The following is a 20728-nucleotide window of genomic DNA, read 5'->3' as shown; positions in this document are numbered from 1 at the left end:
TGCCATGGTGGCATTACAACCATCATGAGGTTCACGGTAGAGGGGAGCCTGGGCCAATGATTCATATTTGATACTCGAGTCTTTTTATTTGTCTTTTTCGAGGATTTGGTTGAGAAACTCAATAGTACATGTCTAGATATACAATAGACAAACAACAAAAGAGAAAAAAGGAATCTTTTTTCGACTCCGGAACTTCTTATACAAGCACACACACATATGGCGAAAGGCTCTTCTTCTCGGAGTCTATGCCAAAAAAAAAAAAAACGACCTGACCCTTCTCTACCGCACCCCTCTCTAGACTAATTCTGCATTTTGCCTCTTTTTTTTTTTTCTTCATCTCGGAGTCTGGTGTTCACTTTCAGCCCTGCAACGCAGAGAAGACGAAATCTCTAATCATGGCAGGCCGTGAGCGAAGCCAGGAGAAACGCAGGCCAAACTGTTTAGCCAGCATAGGTGCACGTAGTCCCCCGCCATTCGATCTAAGCTGTAACCCGCAACTCTGTTGCAGAGCGCCAAGTCGGTTCCTCCTCAACCCCCAAACTCAGATGCCCAAACGCTTGGAGAGCTCGGAGCGCGTCTTGCTGTACACGTCCTGCGGCGAAGGCGTAGCATCGAGCTTGACGACGCGGCCCTCCCTTTCAAAGTAATCCACGACGGGCATGCTCGTCTCGACAAAGGTGCGGAAGCGCTTGCGGATGCTCTCGGCGTTATCGTCAGCGCGACCGCTCGTCTTGCCGCGCTCGAGCAGGCGGCTCTCCATGACGTCCTCGGGGCAGTCGTAGAAGAGCACCAGCTTGGCGGGGCAGACGGCCTCTTCGAACTTGACGGCCTGGTCCATCTTGCGGGGGAAGCCGTCGATGAGGAAGCGGGCCTTGTTGCCCGGGTTGTTCTTGATCGTCTCCGTCATGGCGTTCTCGAGCAGCTGGACGGTGACTTCCATGGGTACGATGAGGCCGTCCTTGATGTAGTCCTTGATGAGCTGGCCGAACTGGGAGCCGGGGCGGTCTTGCTCTGCGCGGAGGAGGTCGCCGGCCGAGAGGTGGGTGAAGCCGTAGTCGGAGACGAGGCGGGCGCACTGGGTTCCCTTGCCGGCGCCGGGACCGCCGAGGACGAAGAGGACGGTCACGTCGGCGGGGGAGAAGGTCGGGGTCGACTTTGCTGGGGCGGGAAGGCCTTGCTTTGCCTCGGGGGCGGGGAGGGAGGCCATCTCTGTAGGTGTTTTTGTCAGTTGAGCCTCTGTCTCGTGATTGCACAGCTTGATTAAGCTACTGAAAGAATTGGAACATCGTTTCTGTGCTCATCCTGTGGACGAAAGCGACAAGATCATGCTTGGGGCCTAGGAAGCTGCTTTGGGGGGTATCAGGGTTAGACAAAGATAGCTTACCTGCTCTTTGATCGACGAGGAGCTTGTAAGCAAAGCTACCGGCACCGACAACAACGAGGAAGGGCCAGAACTTGACGCCCGAGGACTTCTTAGGGGGTTCCGAGGAGTAGAAGCGACGGGCCGGGAGTCGCTGTTGAAGACGAAGAGAAGAGCGAGAAGTGGAAGTGAGGATATTAGAAGAGCGGATTGGGGAAGAGGAAGCTCGGGAGAGCAGACGGGGCGCAAAGGAGTGCATGATGACGGGGCTATAAGATGGCGAGGTAGGCGCGGGTTTGGCGGGCGGCAAGCGGCTAGTTCGGGGGGGTGAGAATGAATAAGGTATGGAGGCTTGTCAATGCAAAGTGACGAGGGCTGCGGCTACACCAAGGACAACGAGAGAGAGGGAAAAAAAGAGTGACAACGTGTGGTGGTGGTTGGTGGATGGTGGTTTCGAAACCTGTCCTGCGTTCACGCACTGCTGCTAGGGTCAGCTAAGGTAGGGAAGTGTTGGCGTGGCACAATTTTGGACGGTCCCGTCACCTCCTGAGAGTGGGGCAGATTTGAGGGCAATTGGGGATTGGGATTGGTATTCTGGCACCTGGGCTTCCAGACCGCCCGACCTCATGACCCCTGACCACACTGACGTATGTCCACTTGGCAACAGTACTGGGGTTCTGGCGCTGTCACGTGGAAATATCGTTGAACATCATTGAGATAAGCTTTCGTCCGTTTGTTGAAGCCGTCTTATTCTTACATATCTTTGGAAGCCAAGGGACGTCCGTTCTTCCCGTGCGCTTCTTCCGTCGCTGGGACCAATCGCTGACGTCTACTTCCTACACGGCGAAGATGCTGCGTCTGGTAGACTGAGTCTCTGAACTTATTTGAAGACTAAGATATCTTCTCGCATTTCCTGTCCCTCCACGGGAGCTAGCCAAACTTACAGCTATTCAACAGACCGTCTCACTTGGCTACATTCCGTACTTTGGCTCATTCATGGGACTTTGTTTCAATCATGCCACATTAACAATTACTCCCTGAATATATCACAGTCGTTAATTACAAGGTGCTATCAGACTAGGGTTCCCTGATCACATGGTCGAGCGAGGAAAGTAGTTATGGTGCATGTGTTTGTCATGAGTCTGGTTTGGTGGTCATCCCAGCTACCGGGTCGTCTCCTGACGGAGGCCTCGCCCGCATGATCCGATTACAGCCTTGCCAACACAAGCGCGGACTCGGGCGGATGAAAGTTGCGGGCGGCAAACTTCACCGGCGTGACTTGGGTTGTGGGCGAAAACCCGACAACAAACGTTTATACCGCGTCGTGCCTGCGAGGCCTCCATCAGCATAATTGACAAAAAATGTGAGTGCTTGGCTGTCTCATGCTCGTCATGCTGGCTTGAGTTTGCCGGGCTTCGAAATGCTACAGCGCAGCCCAATCTGCGATGCCGGTCATGCAAAGCTCGAGTAAGTCAACATCTTACACGGCTGCAAATGCGGTCCGGCGGGATGATCTTGGCTCGACCCGCGACCTTTGTACGGAGAGGGGGGGGAAGACAAGCTATCCATGGCATTATGTAGGACCGTGAGCCAACATATGTTCTTTGCCAAAATCATACCGCTCGGCCATCGACTACAACGGACGGTGCTTGTTGACAGCTCACTCGTCTTTGGCGCCTATAAGGAAGTGGGCAGGTATCAGATGAGTGTCCATCAAGGTGCGTATTGAACAGTGAGGGAGGAGGTGAGGTCACCTGCCCAAGACGAAGATTTGTAGAGGCCAGATCGTATTCATCTATGAATATTGACCTCATATTTACTTATCGCCGTACGTGAGTATATCATACATGCTGGGTGAAAGGATATAACACTTATCCAAGTAATGTGACATGCCCAAGCTTCAACAATTCGTGTTAGTATCACTGAAAGCTCTGATGAACGGCTCTTCTGGAGGTATAAGGGAAGCCCTTAGCACTACGTGAATGATAATGTCCCAAATATTGGACACGTGCTTTGTAAGAAATTGCAGACCGAAAGAGCTTGCGATATGACACTGAGTGAGTGAAATCTGAACCTATGAGGCATTGAACAATATCGTTCGATATGCCGCAATCGATATATTGTTGTCGCCAACGGCATCGTTGACAGAAGCACACTCAAAGCTCGTGGCTCAAGGCTCATGCCACATCATTGGTTGTCTACATCTCACGTAAATCCAACGCATCGTGTATGCCACATCACTCGACCCTATCAAATAAGGATTGACCAAGCTTGCCTATTAAGGCAAGTCCCATCTCCATATCATTGGAATCCACGAAATGCTTATCCTGCCAGAAACCTTAGAGAAAATAAGCACAAGCGAGCCGCGGAGAATCTCAAATCGCAATTGGAGAACTACGAAGGATCGAACTTGCAGGATCATGTTCAGCTCGAAATCGGCATAGGGCTTACATGCGAATCGCCCGAGAAGCTGAGAGGCTGATAACTCCGAGTGGCTGTACCGCGAAAGAGTAAGACAAGTTTTGGCGAAGAGCGAGTTCCACTTTGTCTTAGCTGCCCCTCACGAAGCTCTCCAGCTCCTCCTTGGGGCCACGCTAGACGCGGGGTCTTATTGATAAAGACGTCGGGATCCTCAAATGGTCCAACGGCCGTGAGCCCGCGGAGATATCAAATCATCAGGTTCCAAGACTTTATCATTTACACCCAGCCCGTCGTTTCTTTACAAAAGAATTTATCAAATATCCACCCTACAATAAGCTTCAACAATGCCCGTACTCAAGCCCAATGCTGAATTCGGGCACTGCGTACCACCGGAGACGCAGTATGGTATAACCACCTACGCGCCAGGATGGGAAAATGCAATCAAGTTTCGAGAGGGAGACCGAGCCACTATGGCTCGCGTTGTTCACATATACCCGAGATTTGGGCCATTCGGGCCCGTCTCCAAGGTCCGTCTTGTTCATTCTAGAGACCCCCTGAATCGACAACACCAATCTAGGGCCCTTTTGTAAGGAAAGCACCATATTGGAGAACTCAGCTGACAGAACCAAAAAAGGCGCTCATGGCCATCTGCGCAAAGATTAAAACCCCTGAAGGCCACGGAGCACTCTTCTTCACCTCACCGGCCTCCTTCGCCACCGTGCGCGCCCACGCTCTTCACCCTCACCGAAAGCAGCACGTCCTGACTGATGAGGACCTGAGCTACCGATGCGTAGATGTCGGCGATGTGCGTCTTTACCTAGTCACTTATCCCATGCCCAAGACCCCTGGCGTCATTGGCGCCTGGCAGAACCCGGGCATAGGCGTCTCGATCCGTCTGGCGGAGAAGCTCCTGGAGGACATTGAGTCCTTGAAAGAGGTTGACTTCGAAGGTGCGGGAGATTCGCCGCCGCCGACAAAGTATCTACCCGAGGGCGAGGCGCACGGTAAGCTGAGGGAACGCATCACTGGACTCATTCACCGGGCCGCGATCGATCCGGACCAGGTGAAAGCTGAGGCCAGAGACGTGTTTTTGTACCCCACGGGTATGGCCGCCATCTTCGCCGCCCATAGGACTCTGCTTGAGTATCGCCCTGGCAGCGTCGTGATTCTCGGGATTGCCTTCCACAGTACCGTTCACTATCTCCAAGACTCCTCGCCGCAGGGCTACAAGCACTTTGGCCCTGTCGATAAGAAGGGCGTCGACGAGTTTGAGTCTTGGCTTGACGCAGAAGCGGCCTCTGGCAGGGACGTGAGCTATGTCATCGCCGAGTTTCCCAATAACCCTCTGCTAGCCAGCACTGATATCAACCGTATCAGAAAGCTTGTAAGTGACCAAATCATTAGATATTAGGGGTTAATGTACCTAGTTAACACCTCACATAGTCCCAAAAGCACAACTTCGTCCTCGTGCTCGACGATACAGTCGGTTCCTTCAGCAACATCGACATCCTGCCCCAGTCTGACATTCTCATCTCCTCGCTCACAAAATCCTTCTCGGGCTACGCAAACGTCATGGGCGGTAGCATCGTCCTCAACCCGCTCTCATCACACTACTCCGCCCTCCACCCCCTCTGGTCCAAAACCCATCACAACGAGCTCTTCATCGGCGACGCCGAGGTCCTCCTCTCCAATTCGGAAGACTACCTCCCGCGCACCGCGATCCTGAACCGCAACGCTGCCGCCATGGCCGCTCATCTCCACGCCGAAGCCTCCAAGAACCCTGGATCAGGAGTCGTGAAAGTCCTCTATCCCTCCGTCCTTCCCGACTACGAAACCTATAAGTCCTTCCTCCGTAAACCGACACCAGAACTCCCTGAACCAGGCGCGGGCTGTCTACTGAGCGTCGACTTTGACTCCGTCGAGGCCGCGCGCGCCTTTTACGACCGCCTGGCGTTTTACCCCGGTCCCCATCTCGGCGCGCACCGTACTCTTTGCCTAGCGTATAACACGCTCGCGTTCGGAAAGGACCCCGAAGAGGCGGCGTTCCATCGGTCGTACGGGATTTTGGAGGAGACGGTGCGTATCTCTGCTGGGTTGGAGGATGTCCAGGACCTTCTTGATACACTGGATGATGCGTTGGCTGTTGCGAGGGAGGTTAAGGCAAAGTTGGCGGAGGGACCTACGACCGTGGAGGCTGCTGCTGGTCTTGGTGTTTCTGCCTAGCAGTTTGTCTTGTATAGCTGGGCTGATTTCGCAGCGGAACAGAACTCTCTATCAATAAAGCACATTAAAATTCTACCCTATATTTGTGGTCCATGGGATCAGCGTTTCTGTGGAATGTCTGGCACACTGCCGCCTAGCCAGACTCTCATCAACGTTAGGGTAGAAGACCCGGGCTGTCTAGGCGGACCAGGAGACCTACACCTATCTTTCAGTGAAAGAAAGTGTTGAAATTTATCATTACAGTTGCAACAGTCCGATTAGTGTTTGGGAAGAATCTCTCGTCGTTATACAAGTCTAGGTTGCTGTCAGCTGGATCTGCTTTCTTCGCTCGCCGTCTTTTACACAGCTTTTTACTTTCTCTGGTGGGCTCTGCGTGTAACAAATGCCGAGAAGGCTCACCCCAAGACTATTGGGCGCGGAGAAGCCAAGCAGACACGAATCGAATCCATAGAAGGCTCAGCCTGCTGGGTGCTCAGCTTTTGGGAAACTATCGTGAACTACGCTGATATGGTTGGAGTTTGTGCAGAGCTTGGGAGAGCCATAGAGCCGCTCATTCCACTGTCAACCCGGATGTTCTCAACTTTTTGTAGGCTTCCAGTACAGCGATGCTATCTGGCAGTTCACACGCAACGTCTAGTGGCCCTGTCCGAGACGGCGGATAGCAGAACGAATGGCCCCAGGAACGGCGTTTGTCGACTAGGAACTAAGACCTTCTGGCGTACTGAGTCTACTTTATGTACGAACTGCTCTAGAACTGTCCATGTGCGTACTCGAAAGGCCAATAAACCCTTCGAGTACTTCGGTATATATTAAGAAAAAGGCCTTGAGAAAACCTCTTTCTTAGTTTTAAATTAAGTCAAAGATGTTGGGTCGTTGATACTGGTTTCGTGGTATTCGGCAGAACACTCAATGGGGATGAGAAGTTACGAGAAAGTAGTCCTTTGCATTGGCTAAGAATATACATCATCAAAAGAACATCATTATTTCCGGCGTTGTAAAGATGAACGTAATGTTTCATGTCTCATAGAACAATAGCCAAGATGCACGTAGGTCTTACCAATCGACGAGAGTCTGCACCTCAACACTCGCTCGAAATTTGAAAGAGTCTATTACGATATGCTTTGGATCCAGTCTAATTACCTGTATGCTCATACAGGCTCAGCACCTGGCTATGATTTGAGTAGGTCTTTGCACAGCCCATACCTCTTTTGTGAATTTGCATTGCTATTCGTAAGTTGCGTGTATATTCGCTATGTCGAAATTCTGCTCCTCTCTCCATATGCCCATGTCCCTAGCTGAACTTCATCAGTAAGCCTTGCTGTACATTCAAAGTAGCCATCTATGCACAGTAGCCGTTTATCTATGCGGCGAGAACCCCTGCCCAGCACTAAGCAGAAGTTGCGGCCTCTTCCTTCTCGGCCTTACGGCCAATAACTGAGTAGCTGGCACCAGGGCAATTAGCACAAACGTAGACTTTGGAAGGCTTGTGGCGGGAATAGAAAAAAGACAGGAATCGATACTAACATGGGAAAGTAGGCGTGATAGCTTCTATTCTTCAAATCTTTGCGGACATCGACGAGAAACACATTGACTTCGTCGCGGGTCCAGCAGTGGACACGGGTGAGAAGCGCCATACACACGGCTTCGAGATTGCTGGAGAAGTTCTCGTAGCACCAGAGGCCGAGTTTTTTGTATCTATGACAAGGAAGTGTCAGCCCAAGTATATTTTCAGACCTGGAAAGATGACAAAACGTGTTCTCTCCGATGGAACGGTTTATTAGGAGAGAAGTGAAAGAAAGCGCCACACTTTTCATCTTCGGGCCAGCTGTTCATAGGCCACTTGAAAATCCGTAGCTCGACGTCGACAAATCCAGCCTCAACAACAAGACTTTTAAGGGTAGATACGTCGACGAACACACGGCCCATCTTTTCGGACCCAGAACGGATGAGGTTGACGTACTCGTGTATCGAAGAGTCTTTCGGAAGGGTATTGTCGTCAGATACGGGGTCGACTTGATTTTCGAGAAGTTCAAGGTACCCGCCTGGTGCAATGTTGCTAAGGCCAAGGCCAGTCAGTCGTCCGATTCGTGAAGTGAGCGGATATAGTTAAAAAAAAAAATGACAGACTCGTAGCATTTTTTGAGGTATTCTTTCCAATTTGCAACGCTGGCGTTCATAAAGCGGCTGTGGATGTAGTTGAATGGTTCCGAGTACGTCCACTCTTCTTCGATATCGTCTATCTCGAACCTCACATTGGGAGGCACACTTGACTCATTTAGATCAGTTCCGACGAAACTGGATGAGTTACTCGCTTGATACGCAAATCTGACTTACAATTCCTGCTGAGGAGCAGAGAGATCGATGCCCAGAATCTGGAAACGTAATGATAGTATGTTAGAAGCGCGGATCGTCATGTCAAGCAAGTTCAGGGGCTGCAGAGGAGAAGGGCTGCAAAGCTACCTCAGATTCGGGATGCAAGTCTCCGAAATCAACGGCCCAGACCCCGGTCCCAGTCCCGACATCGAGAACGCGGCCCACTTTAGAGTCCGGCTTGCAGGGAGGGGCGAGGCCGAGTTTGCCATCGAGAGTGTAGATGAAGATCTCATGTTGTTGATCTATTCTTCGAAATCAGGGAATCGGTCAATCAGATTATATGCTGCCTCCAGTGCGAGCGCATCAGGAAAGCGACGCATACCTAATCTGTCACTCTCTCTTGCGTCGTTGGGAAAGATGTATTCTGCGTTTAGTCTTAGTTATTCAGACCCCGTACATGTTTTGACTCTTGAAACAGAGTGAGATGCATCGTACTGCCGTCCTTGTATCGATGATAGGTTCTGCCATTCTCGATGCGGTAGTCGAGGATAGATGCGGTGATGCTTGTGCTCGAGGACGCGATGCTCTGATGGTATGTCAGAGACAGTACAACACCATGCCACCGCACAGAGCTGATGGTAACAGGTTAAAGAATACAGGTTGGCCTACCTCGAGATCCGACACATCGTGTTCAGAAGCCTAGTACGAAGAGAGAAAGGTGAGTATCGAGCTCGCAAATTTTTGTTAGCCACTAATAGTTTGTAGGACAGAATACAGACCTCATCTCCTGGCACGATCACAACCTCGTGGGTGATCTCAGCCATATTTGGTAGCGTACGACTGCTTATGAGCTGATTCGTGTTGCTCGAGCCTCAGTCGATGCCTGGTATCTTCGACTAGGTTTCAATACAACTCTTCACAACAGAGTCGAGATCTGGCTCACATCAGTGTAATATGATCAAATAAGTCGAACGATAGAACGAGGAGAAGCGCCCCTTTTACCTTCGAATATACGGGCAATGAACCCCTCTTCCAAGACGGACGGATGAAACCACATACCCGCGATACCAACCAACATGCATATACGTGTCAACGGCTCGGTTACCTTTTCTGCTCATTTGCAAGGATTCAACTGTGGAGATATTTCCAGAATTGCTTTTATTGCAGGAGACCTGCGATCAAGTCGTGCTTTCTCAGAAAGCCGTGGACTTTGCAGATTGGTTATGCTTTACATCTCAACAGTCGCTCAAATTCGTAAGATCTGCTACAACGTGCTTTGGCTTCATTATATATTTCTCTGCAAGTAGTCCTGCAGCTTGTCAAATGGATGAGAACACTAAAGACCAACGCCAAACTTTCCCTTCCTCACCGGGCCCAACGTATCAGAAGCCCACACATTCCACATAATCTCATCTACAAGGGCGTCACACCATTTTTCTATTCCTCCCAAAAATGCTCTCTTACACCATCGCAGTCACTCTCCTGACAGTTCTCCTAGCGCCTTCGCCGCTAACCATAATAAGACCCTCCATCTCCAACGTCCGCATCGTCTCGTTGAAGTCGCTCTGCTCAATCGGCATGCTAGCCGACTCGCTGAGCCTCCGTGCAACCTCGGCCCACTTGACGGTCTGTCCATTGCTGGTCAGCTCGTCGAGTAGGTGGAGCACGGCGTTCTTGATCTCCTCCTTCTTGCGGCGATCGGCAGCGCTCGTGCCCTCCGTCAGGAGACTCATGTCGATGCGACCCTGGGAGTCGGTGGCAGCAGTCTTCAAGGCAGAGCGAATGAGGCGGGCGGCTTCCATGACGTCCTCGCGAACAACTGTTGTAGAAAGACGCGTCTTGGCGTGAGCCTCAGACAGACGAATCATGGACTCAAGTTGACGAGTAGTAGCAGTGATACGCTTCTCCGCAGCGCGGACATCCTGGCCGAGCTTGCGCATCTCAAGGTATTGGTTGACCAACTCTTGAGCGGCATCTTGGGCGATGGTAGGCTGTATTTGCGAGCGAGCGTAGGAGATGTAGGTGGTGAGGAACTCAACAGGCTGGATACAGGTCAGAAACTGTTGAAACGATGGGAGCTAACAACGGGTACTTACGAGAATATCATCCTTCTGCTGGGCAGACTCCGGGTTATCTTCCAGGTACAAGGAAAGCAGATGGCGAGCAAGACGAGCATCGCTCTTCTCATCTGCGCGATCGAGAATGAGGTAGACCAAATCGAAACGAGAGAGCAGAGTGGGAGGCAGGTCGATGTTCTGAGGTACGGGCAGGTCAGGGTTGTAACGACTGCCAATCGGGTTGGCAGAAGCCAGAATACTCGTTCGGGCGTTCAAGGTGGTGATGATGCCGGCCTTGGCAACGGATACCGTCTGTTGTTCCATCACTTCGTGGAGAACAGAACGAGTTGATTCCGACATCTTGTCAAACTCGTCGATGCAGCAAACACCGCCGTCAGATAAGACCAGGGCACCAGACTCAAGAACAAGCTGGCGAGTCTCGGGATCTCTAGTGACGTACGCAGTGAGACCAACAGCCGAGGAGCCCTTTCCGCTGGTGTACACACCGCGAGGAGCAATCTTGTGCACGTAGGAGAGAATCTGGGACTTGGACGTCGAAGGGTCACCGCAGAGCAAGACGTTGATATCGCCTCTGTATCTGGGGCTGCCACCCTTGGTGAAAGTCTTGTTGGTGCCACCGAATAGTTGCAGCAAAATTCCCTTCTTCACGTCGTCCATCTCGTAGATAGATGGGGCGAGTGAGCGAGAAAGAAGATCGTAGATGTCTGGCCTGGCAGCGGTCTCCTTAATCTTCTCTTCCTCCTCTGGGCTGATCTTCTTGGTTTCTTCCATGTTGGGGTCGTTGCCAGACTCTTCTTCTTCACCTTCAAGGCCGAGGGTCGAAGTGTCGACTCCCATCCTCTTCTTGTCCACCTTTTGAACATGCAACACATCGACATATGTTTTGTAGATACTCTTGATGGTTCTTTGGCGAGGATTCACACGCACAGGGTTGACGCGGAAAATACCCGTAAGCTCAACACGGTCACCAGCTTTGCAGAAGTCCACCAACTCGTTGTACACACAAACCGAGACTGAGTGGGGCGTCTGTCCGGCAGGAACCGCATCGGGGGTCTCCTGAAGCTTGATCACCTGCTTGTCGTCGAAGACACAACGGTTGTGGATAATCTGCATGGAGTTCTTGGATGCGCAGCGAGTACGCGGGCACTCAGTAGGCTCGCGGATTTTGCCTCTATCGAGACCAACGTTGACCGAGTGATTGCAAACACTGCAACGGAAGAACGCATCCTTCATGTCTGGGATGACTGGCGTGGTGCGGATGACAAGACCCTTGATGGTGATGAGTCTGTCCATATCTGAGGGGTTCAGGTCTCGAAGGTTGGTCGTCTTGTCCAGTCCGAAAGGCCGGACCATGTAAAGCAAGCCAGAAACCTCGTCTTCCTTGGAAGGGAGGTCCATAGTAGGTCGCGGTGTCGGGGCATCAGAGCCAGCATGGTCTGAGCTCGGGAAGGCAATCTCGGAGCTGGGTGCAGTGTTGCTGCGCCTAGCCGCATCGCCAGCACTGCTCTGAGAGGCACGTTGTCTTTGGTCTTCAGCTCTTGCCAGCTCTACCATCATGTCGCTCACTGACTGATCCATGATGGGGACGATTTCTTGCGGGTAGGCTTGGAGGTGGTACCAGAGCTTGCGTGTCGGGGGGTAGGTGTTCAGATCGGCGACGTTGAGATGGAGCCTGGCGGTACCGAGAAGAAGCATGTTTTCCAAAGCCTCCCAGTAGGGCTTGGACTCGGCGTCAGGGGCATTCTGAACCTCTGCTTCGGTCCAGCCCTCCCTGTACAGCTGGTATTTCCGTGTGAAGTGCCTGAGGAAATCTTTGAAGGCTGCGAAGGTGTCGTCGACTGAAACCGTGGTACCCCAAATGGCACTCTCTCCTTGCCCACCAAGACGATCTGCCTCTGACGTGTTTGGGTCTGGGTTGCTGAATGAAAGTGCATCGGAGCCCGGGGCGTCTGTGGTTACTCTGCCTTGAGGATCCAAGACAATGCGGCGGCGGGGTGTTCTGATGCCTTCTGAGTTGATGTCACCTCTGCGGGAGCGAGATGCTCTATCAGAGACAAAAAGGCCACTGCTTTCGCTGCGCAAGTCTGACTGAGGTGCCCGCATCGGTCCCGGGCTGGAGCTGGCTTCGTATCGGATTGGTGACGATTCTGGGCATACAAGTCAATACTTTGCACGCACATACACCAATGAAGTGCTGACCTCTCATCATACCGCTCGCACGCGGTGTCCTATCTCCATCACCGGTGGATTGGGTGTCAATGTCTTGACGCAGCGGTGAGCTGGGAGCAGGCCCAGCGGCGGTGCTCTGGCTGTTGCTCATGTTGCGCAAAGGAGACGAAACATCGCCATTGGCAGGTGCATTGCGACGACCATTGGCAGACTGTGCCGGAGAGGATTCATAGAACAGAGGGCTGGATGCAAGCTGGGACCGGCGGGTTGTACGAGGGGTCTCTGCAGGGCGTTGTTGCGCCTCTTCGTCTGCCGGCGCGGGAGTGCTGCGATCAGCGTCCGGGTTGTTTCTCGTAGAACGGCGGGGAGTTCCACCGGCCGTCGAGCTTCTCGTCGACCTTTTCGAAGGCGAAGACATTTTGTTGTTTTTGACGTTCGTAGTCTTGCGGTTGTTGGTCGAACGGGGGGGAAGTGGGATGCGGGATGCGACTGAAAGAATATGTGCGTTGCTGGGGAGAGGGGAGGTGTGGAGAGGCGTCGTTCAGGAGCAACTAAAAGGTGGGCTGCATTGCAATCTCGAAAAAGCACTTTACGCGCTCACCCAGTCTGAACGCGTCCCGAAAAGGAGTTTCGCGTTTTCCACTTTACGCGCTGTGGAAGCACTGGCCTGTGCGTTCCATCTACCGCCCATGTCGCTGGGGCCACCTTTCTGATGGGGGCTCAAGGCTTGGTGGATTCCCACATCCCTGCTATCCGGCCATCGGCGAAACCACCCACCGACTTGCACCGATTCTGGGATGCTGAGGTGGTCAATTGCATCCCGCCAGAGCTCCCTACCAGGCACCGTTGACTAAAGTGACATTACCCAGCAACCCACCAACAAGCGCAATCCGGCGCAACAACACCCTAAATAACCGTCAAGATGGCTCCTGGAATGTCCCTTTTCTCCGTCAACGCGATCCTGATCCTCAGCATTGAGGACGGATCGCGGTTATTCTCCAAGTACTACAGCGCACCCCACCAAGGCACACAGAAGGACGGTATGCGCTGGCTTTCCCCCCTCCGACGCAGAGCTCTGGAGCTCCATGACTGACGTGACCGATCCACGATAGGCCAGACGAACCCATACCCTGATGTCAAGTCGCAAAAAGCCTTTGAGAAGGGTCTCCTGGAGAAGACGGCCAAGCAGACCGGCGATATCATCCTCTACGACAACCGGATCGTTCTGTACAAGATGGAGTCGGACGTTATGATGTACGTTGTCGGAGGCGTTGACGAGAACGAGGTTCTTCTTTACAACGTTATTCTGGCCCTGAGAGATTCCCTGCACCTCCTCTTCAAGTAAGCCATCCCCCTTTGTGTTTCCTGGGAGCTGCAGGTAGCTGGTGGTTCTAACAGCTCTATTAGGCAATCTGTCGACAAGCGCACAATCGTCGAGAACTACGACCTCGTCTCCCTCGCTATCGACGAGATCGTTGACGACGGCATCATCCTCGAGACCGACCCCACCATTATCGTCCAAAGAGTCAGCAAGGCGCCGGCGCAAGACGTTGACCTCCGCCGCATCGACCTCAGTGAACAAGGTGTCAACAACCTGGCCCAGCTGGGTAAGTCGAAACTGGCGGACTGGCTGCGGCAAGGTTTGTAAGGGGTCGTTCATGGTGTAAGGGAGAGAGAGGATGGAGATATAAACCAGGGATGGTTGTGCAAATGGGAGTTTTATGGTGGCTTCTAAAGGGAACGCATCATTAAAAGTATAGTCCCTCGAAAGGGGGACGTCATGACGAATGCCTCGAATTTATGCTTGATTCTATTTTTTGTCCAAGAAACCCATCTATGCTCGGATTTCGGAGGCCGCCTTGCGGAGCCTGTTCATTACCGCCTCTGCAATGTCATTTCTGTCGTCGATGCCGTCCACGAAGATGACGCTGGCACCTCTTCTATCCAGATCCCTCAGAGCCGAGAAAAGCCCCTGAGCAATCCCCTTAATGTCGTCGCCCAGATCTATGTCGAGGATCGTCGCCATGGGCTTGTCCTCTGCGTCCTGAAGCTCGCCCTCCTGCACCTCGTACGCCGCTTCGTCCCTCGCATTCGCCGCCGTAGCCCCGTCAACATGGACCTTGGAGACTTGCAACGCGCCATGGTGCAGACCACCCGCAATCTTCCACCGCCTCGTGCGAATGATACCAATCTTGAGCGGACCCAGCCCGGCGCCATTCGTCGTCGTCACGTCGCCATTCTGCTGGATCAGCGCCTTCTGCAGGTCCTCGGCAATGATACCCTCAGCACCAGCCTCGCAAGCCCACTCGTACAACACAACCTTTGCCTTGGGGCTGTAATGCTTATACTTCATCCCCGGCGCCCGCGGCGTCGCCTTGCCCATCTCGCTCTCGTCCTTATACGCCTTGACGACGCCCTCCCAGCCGGGACAAGCCCGCAGCTCCTCCATGCCCACGCCGCCGGGCCTCAGCACGACGGGCGGGTCGCACAGGCCGTCAACGACGGTGCTCTCCACGCCGACCTGGCACGCCCCGCCGTCCAGGATGAGCTCGATGCGCCCTTCCAGGTCGTGCAAGACGTGCTGCGCCGTCGTGGGCGACGGTTTCGTGGACGCATTGGCCGAGGGCGCGGCCAGGGGCACGCCGGCGAGCTTGATGAGCGTCAGCGCCAGCGGCGAGGACGGCATCCGGACGCCAAAGCTGGCCAAGCCCGCCGTGACTTCGGGCGCGAGCTTGCTCGGTTCCGGATTCCTCAGCAAGATCGTCAGGGGTCCGGGCCAGAACTTTTCAATGAGCGGCTTGTAGATTTCCGGGATCGGGTCCTTTGCTGCGTCACCGTTTGTCTGCTTCTCGGACCGCAGCAGGCTCCGCAACATGTCCAGATCGCAGACGTGCGATATCAGAGGGTTGTCTGATGGCCGACCCTTGGCTGAGTAGATGCCCTTGACGGCGCCGCTTCTCGTGGCGTCGGCCCCGAGCCCGTAGACGGTTTCGGTTGGAAATGCCACGGGCGTGTCCTTGCTGCGCAGATATTCTGCGGCATCTCGTAGGGCGGCTAATGATGCGCCAGAGGCTGAGTTGGCGATTTCCCAGCTGCTTAACCTCTCAGGTCCCTCTGCATCTCTGAAATCCCCTAGACCTTGGGCCTCGACTTTTGCTACTTGGGTCTCCATTGTGATTTTGTCGTTGTGTTGTGATGAAATCAGTCGCCGGTAGTTGTGGCTAAAAGTCGTAATCTGACGACTTATACGGCGTATGAGGGACGGTGCAAAAAGATACGTGCGTTGAGTTTGCATAAAATCCAAGGGCGGGAAGAAAATAAAGTTGACGGAAGAGGGTCTGCTAAGATGGCTTTCTCCGATATCACAAGAAGAATCTAGATCGTCGTCATATGAGATTAATTGGGTATCAACAAAGGGTCTTCATGCAGATCAAGTGGATGAGAGGAACGGGATGGTCAAAGTTGAGTCATATGTGGAAAAAAATTCTCTGGATGAGGCTAAATGATTGAAGTGTGTGTGGCCGTTGGGCCTGCGCTTTAGCGGCGATATTTCCGAGTTTAGGGAACCGGTGGTCGGGTCTTGCCCGTCAGTAGCAGTGACATCTGCCGCTGAGGTCACTTCTGCCGATCGGCTTTCAGTGGGGCCAGTGATGTGATTATGGTGGGGGTTGAGTCTGCTTCAGGCACTCGCCACGTGCAGACTAGCCGCGGCCGACTTCGAGAAATTCCATGTAAGAAGTTTAAGGTACCTAGAATACTCTGTAACAGCTTCGGCTTGGAAGTTGTGGTTATGACCTCCTTTTGCCTGCTATTTAGAGGTATTTTGCAGGCTGCATGCGCCGAAGAGTGATCGGGAGATTTGGTGTCCTTCACTTCCCTTTTTACTCTCAAAATGTCATTTGTGTAACATAGTATAGTTGTATCAGCTAGTTACGAAATCGACTTTGGGAGTAGACCATGAGGTAGTTCGAGCATCCTTGCTAACCTTTGATCACAGCAATTGTGTCCAGTCAGCGTCCTCGATTCTCCCATTTTCCGTTCCTATATGATGGCCGCATCGATGTGGGACTCTGTCTACCACGGAATACAACCTCCAAATTATCGTCTGGCTAACCGGAATAAGCCCCGCTGCTAATTGCGCAGACTTGACGCAAGCACGCAAGAAGATATGCAGCCCTTCATCTCCTACACGGCGTTTTTCGCGGTAAACAAGACGTGAGCCTGCGTTCTCCTTGAGCAGCCCCAGCCCAAGTCCAGACCGGACGAGTAACTTGCATAGTCGTCGCGGCAAGATAGGCATATGCCGTGGGACGCAGCGTGATGTCTGTACCTGTCCTAGACCAAGCCTTTCTGTTGCTAGCACCAGGGCCAAATTCGTGCGCGCTTGAACACAGACATGGTCGCCTCATACCATCGCCTGACTTTCTTCCGTCCATCGTATATAGGCCACTAGCCGGTACTGAGGCTGTGTGTTTCTCTTTTGCAACTTGACGGAAACCATCAGACAAGCTCAGCGTTCCCGTCATCGACAACGGGTTTTGCGCTAGACCATCTCAAAATCAAGATGTCACCGGTCTCCGCTAGCACGGAGCCGTCCGCGTCCGTTCCCTTTCCTTCCACTTCTGTATCTCGTAGCATACGAATAAAGACTGCGGTATCGAGATCTGGCCCGTCGATCATGCTAATGTTGCCAGCGGTATCGTTGAGGTTCTGCAGGTTTGGCGGGAAGGAGGAAAGGAAGGACGAAAGATAGTGATTATGCAGGAGTGCCTGGTGACGAGTCGCGTATGCCAGTTCTGTTTCGGAAAGACGAGCGCGGAGGGCCGGAGACGAGAGGTAGTGGAGAGCATGTTTATCGATCTACAGGATCAGAGCAGACAGTTAGCCACGTTCGGTGCCAATGAACATGCGCCGAATTCGGTTGGAGAGCAGCGAAGATTTGGGTACCTTTGCGATACGAGCACGAAGGAAGCTTCTGACGAGGAACTTGAAGCGCTCAAGCTCCGTCTGAATGACGATGAGAGCGAAGTTGGTCTTGGGGTCCATGTCACCCGTCATGTCTTCGACCTTTTCGATCTGGTGCTTGATGCGATCGTTGACGCGCTCAAAGAGACCGCCGGTAGGCCATCTGACGCACCGCATGTCAGCACGACAAAAAATTGAGACTCAATTATTCGGAAAACGCCGAGAGGCAGGGGGTCACACACTCTAGAAGTTCTGGGGCGGTTCGCTCTGCCACCCAAGCGCGCGTCAGGGCCTGTAAGTCGCGTGTCTCGGAGGGAATAGAGTACGAGACTGGGTCGACCTCGCGTAGGATATCGTCAATGTCCATTGTATGTGACTTCTATAAGTGTGTGGGCTGGAACGGGTGCTATAACATGGCGAGATCACATTCGGCGGCGCGGTGTTGGTGACGCGAGTTCGAGGTCGAAACTGGAACGCGGGATTCTTGGGGGAGAGAGAATCGCGGGGTGCTAATTGACTTCCATGGTGGGGTCCTCCTGGAGGTGGAGCCACAGAGCTAGGCGCAGGGGGCTCGGATAAGAGGGTACGCGTGGATGCAGTGACGAGAAGCCAGGGTCAAGGTATCTTTCTATCTAGTTGCTCCTGTCATTCTCATCACCTTTCGTACACAGCTGCTTTCTGACCGACATCTATATTCTTAGAGACCAGGAATACTGTTCATCTGCCTCTAAATTGCTTGCAGATAATTCTATTTGGTGATCTTGAGACGATTAGTTTGGTGGTTGCTTTGCAGCTGCCGTGTTGCCGATTACATGAACGCCCCAACGGACAACGCTCACTTCCTATTGTTACCATGACGAGTAACATGGGAGCTTCGTGCCGAGGCTCCCAGCCGGGGAGCTTACGGATCTGACACTCTTCCGAGTATTTCAAGACGCCAATGCCACCCCCGCAATCCCTCGATCTCCCCAAGTTCATCTCTAGAGTTGTTGAGATAATACGATACACGACTGTCAATGAGAATACAATTACAATTTTACCGCGACGGACACTGTCTATAATATCTAAACAGATTTTCTAGATTTCTTTTAAATCTTTACGAGCCCTTCCCTTCTCACAATGGCAGACTCAGGCGATGGCGATGAACGGACCCCTTACTCGGCCTACGCCGTCAGCATCTATCAAAACGGCATTATGGCAGGCCAATTGCCAATCGTAACGACGGATCCCAACGGCCTACAGGCCCAGGCCAAGAAGGCCATGGGCCCAGAGTCCTTCAACTACGTCTTCGGAGGCGCTGGCGAGCTATCGACTATGGACGCGAACCGTCTAGCCTTTCGCCAGTGGAAGATTGTGCCTCGCTTCCTGAGACCTAGCAATCCTCGGGATTTGAGAACAGAGTTATTTGGCGTGACTTATGGTACGTTGCGGATGCCAACCCAATTTTGAAATGAGACATTGCTCTAAGACAACAGCTTAGAGTCTCCCCTTTTGATGGCCCCTATCGGGGTTCAGAGCATCTTCCATGAGGACAAGGAGACGGGTCTGGCAGCCGCCTGCGCCGAGTTGCAAGTGCCGTACACGTTAAGCACGGCGGCGACCTCGACCATTGAGGAGGTCGCCAAAGTTTGTGGCGACCAGCACCGCTGGTTCCAGTTATACTGGCCCATGGATGATGACATTACGGGGTCGATTCTCAGACGCGCCAGGGCCAACGGGTACAAGGTCCTCGTCGTGACTCTCGACACCGTGACTTTGGCTTGGCGGCCGGCCGATCTCGACCAGGCATATCTGCCCTTCATCACAGGTACGGGCAACTCGGTCGGCTTCAGCGATCCCGTCTTCCGCAAGAAGTTTTCCGAGCAGAACGACGGCGACCAGGTAGAGGATAACATCATTAGCGCCTCACGGTACTGGATCAGTCAGGCCTTCCCCGGCGATCACCATTCTTGGAAGGATCTGGCGCTCTTGAAGAAGAACTGGGACGGGCCCATCGTTCTTAAGGGCGTGCTGAGCGTCGAGGACGCCAAGCTTGCCGTCGAGCACGGCATGTCGGGCATCATCGTCAGTAACCACGGCGGCCGACAGCTCGACGGCGGGGTCGCCTCGCTCGAGGTGCTCCCGGAGATTGTTGAAGCCGTGGGCGACAAGCTCACGGTTATGTTCGATTCCGGGATCCGAACTGGGGCGGACATTGTCAAGGCGATCGCTCTGGGGGCTAAGGCCGTCTTCGTTGGCAGACCCGCCATCTATGGCCTGGGCATTGCGGGTAAAGAGGGCGCGAAGGCTGTCATTGCTGGGCTGCTTGCTGATCTGGACTTGACAATGGGACTCTCCGGCTTCAAGAGTCTCTCCGAGCTCAAGCCTTCCATCCTTCGGCAGGTTCGGTACGGTGGGGACATGAAAGCCAACCTGTAGTATTACCGGTTGTGTTCGCCCTCGAGATGTAGGGTCTAGCAGGACGGCAAGCCGTTGTGCCGAGAATTCTGTGTTGTCGCTTTCGCAATGAAGCTGAAGGAATACAAGCTTATTTTTCTTTTCGGAAAATAGTGTCGATCGTAGCCCCATTCCCTTGGTCTCATCACACCTTCTCCGCGGGCCTTATTGAGATTTGACCCAGCGTGGAGTCGTGGACTAACAAGCAATAAGCATATTGCGGGCCATGTTTTCCCCCGCACCCTAGGTACCAGTCCCGGAATGCTCGCCATCCGGGCGTGCTTGCAGCTCGGGAACGAGGAGAGCCACCGAGCTAACGTTCGGCTCCTGTCGACTGTCTTGGGCCGAGACAGGCCAAGACTATCAGATCGCAAGTGCCAATGTCCAGCGCGTCAAAACATGCCATTGGGGTCTTTGCTATTCATTCCTCACGTGGTTTGGAATCCTTCTCGCTGCAATTCGACCAACCCAGGCCTTTCTCTACCTAGCGAGAAGCCCTTCCTCTCAGCGCGCTAAGATCAAATGCAGCCGGGCTGGACTAACACTGAGCTGTTCTTCGCAAGTCAATTACAGTCGATTGTTGGGCCTTCCGGGTATCCCACCTCACAGCCATGGCAAGGCTGCTGCTGGTGCCCGCCTGCAAAAGAGTTCACAGGCTTTTGCCGCACTGTTCCTCTTCCATGACGAGATCATCATCTCCTTCTGGGGAATGTTCGTGATCTTCCGAGGTGCTACCACGGGCTAGCGCGCATTCGTTCCAGTT

General features: G+C 53.2%; 8 protein-coding genes across 8 annotated transcripts; 3 read left to right on the top strand and 5 right to left on the bottom strand.

Annotated features, from left to right (window-relative positions):
* Window positions 1-541: 541 nt before the first annotated feature.
* On the bottom strand, window positions 542-1619 carry CABS01_04287 (UMP-CMP kinase; the record flags this gene model as incomplete). The annotated part of the gene is made up of 2 exons (XM_060537658.1): window positions 542-1209; window positions 1385-1619. 2 exons carry the CDS (start codon window positions 1617-1619, stop codon window positions 542-544), a joined length of 903 nt encoding a protein of 300 aa, XP_060390503.1.
* Window positions 1620-4125: 2506 nt separating this feature from the next.
* CABS01_04286 (cystathionine gamma-synthase) lies at window positions 4126-6004 on the top strand (the record flags this gene model as incomplete). Its single annotated transcript, XM_060537657.1, has 3 exons — window positions 4126-4308; window positions 4416-5165; window positions 5225-6004. 3 exons carry the CDS (start codon window positions 4126-4128, stop codon window positions 6002-6004), a joined length of 1713 nt encoding a protein of 570 aa, XP_060390502.1.
* Window positions 6005-7391: 1387 nt separating this feature from the next.
* On the bottom strand, window positions 7392-9141 carry CABS01_04285 (uncharacterized protein; the record flags this gene model as incomplete). The annotated part of the gene is made up of 10 exons (XM_060537656.1): window positions 7392-7446; window positions 7529-7699; window positions 7812-8060; window positions 8132-8269; window positions 8339-8376; window positions 8465-8619; window positions 8700-8741; window positions 8813-8903; window positions 8987-9016; window positions 9097-9141. 10 exons carry the CDS (start codon window positions 9139-9141, stop codon window positions 7392-7394), a joined length of 1014 nt encoding a protein of 337 aa, XP_060390501.1.
* Window positions 9142-9777: 636 nt separating this feature from the next.
* Window positions 9778-12982, bottom strand: CABS01_04284 (MCM2/3/5 family protein; the record flags this gene model as incomplete). Its single annotated transcript, XM_060537655.1, has 3 exons — window positions 9778-10359; window positions 10414-12542; window positions 12595-12982. The coding sequence occupies 3 exons, from the start codon at window positions 12980-12982 to the stop codon at window positions 9778-9780; spliced, it is 3099 nt and encodes a 1032-aa protein (XP_060390500.1).
* A 504-nt stretch (window positions 12983-13486) lies between these two features.
* CABS01_04283 (clathrin adaptor complex small chain) lies at window positions 13487-14212 on the top strand (the record flags this gene model as incomplete). Its single annotated transcript, XM_060537654.1, has 3 exons — window positions 13487-13604; window positions 13677-13905; window positions 13972-14212. The coding sequence occupies 3 exons, from the start codon at window positions 13487-13489 to the stop codon at window positions 14210-14212; spliced, it is 588 nt and encodes a 195-aa protein (XP_060390499.1).
* A 186-nt stretch (window positions 14213-14398) lies between these two features.
* On the bottom strand, window positions 14399-15736 carry CABS01_04282 (yrdC protein; the record flags this gene model as incomplete). The annotated part of the gene is made up of 1 exon (XM_060537653.1): window positions 14399-15736. The coding sequence occupies one exon, from the start codon at window positions 15734-15736 to the stop codon at window positions 14399-14401; it is 1338 nt and encodes a 445-aa protein (XP_060390498.1).
* Window positions 15737-17064: 1328 nt separating this feature from the next.
* Window positions 17065-17896, bottom strand: CABS01_04281 (uncharacterized protein; the record flags this gene model as incomplete). Its single annotated transcript, XM_060537652.1, has 3 exons — window positions 17065-17424; window positions 17512-17692; window positions 17772-17896. 3 exons carry the CDS (start codon window positions 17894-17896, stop codon window positions 17065-17067), a joined length of 666 nt encoding a protein of 221 aa, XP_060390497.1.
* Window positions 17897-18648: 752 nt separating this feature from the next.
* On the top strand, window positions 18649-20710 carry CABS01_04280 (FMN-dependent dehydrogenase; the record flags this gene model as incomplete). The annotated part of the gene is made up of 3 exons (XM_060537651.1): window positions 18649-18949; window positions 19010-19916; window positions 20539-20710. 3 exons carry the CDS (start codon window positions 18649-18651, stop codon window positions 20708-20710), a joined length of 1380 nt encoding a protein of 459 aa, XP_060390496.1.
* Between the last annotated feature and the right edge of the window lie 18 nt (window positions 20711-20728).

This window comes from Colletotrichum abscissum (genome assembly GCF_030869225.1).
Source record: "Colletotrichum abscissum strain IMI 504890 chromosome Unknown Scaffold_8.1, whole genome shotgun sequence".
In the NCBI taxonomy this organism is placed as follows: domain Eukaryota; kingdom Fungi; phylum Ascomycota; class Sordariomycetes; order Glomerellales; family Glomerellaceae; genus Colletotrichum; species Colletotrichum abscissum.
The sequence above is the reverse complement of the archived record's forward strand: the minus strand, read 5'-3'. Positions and strand labels throughout refer to the sequence as shown.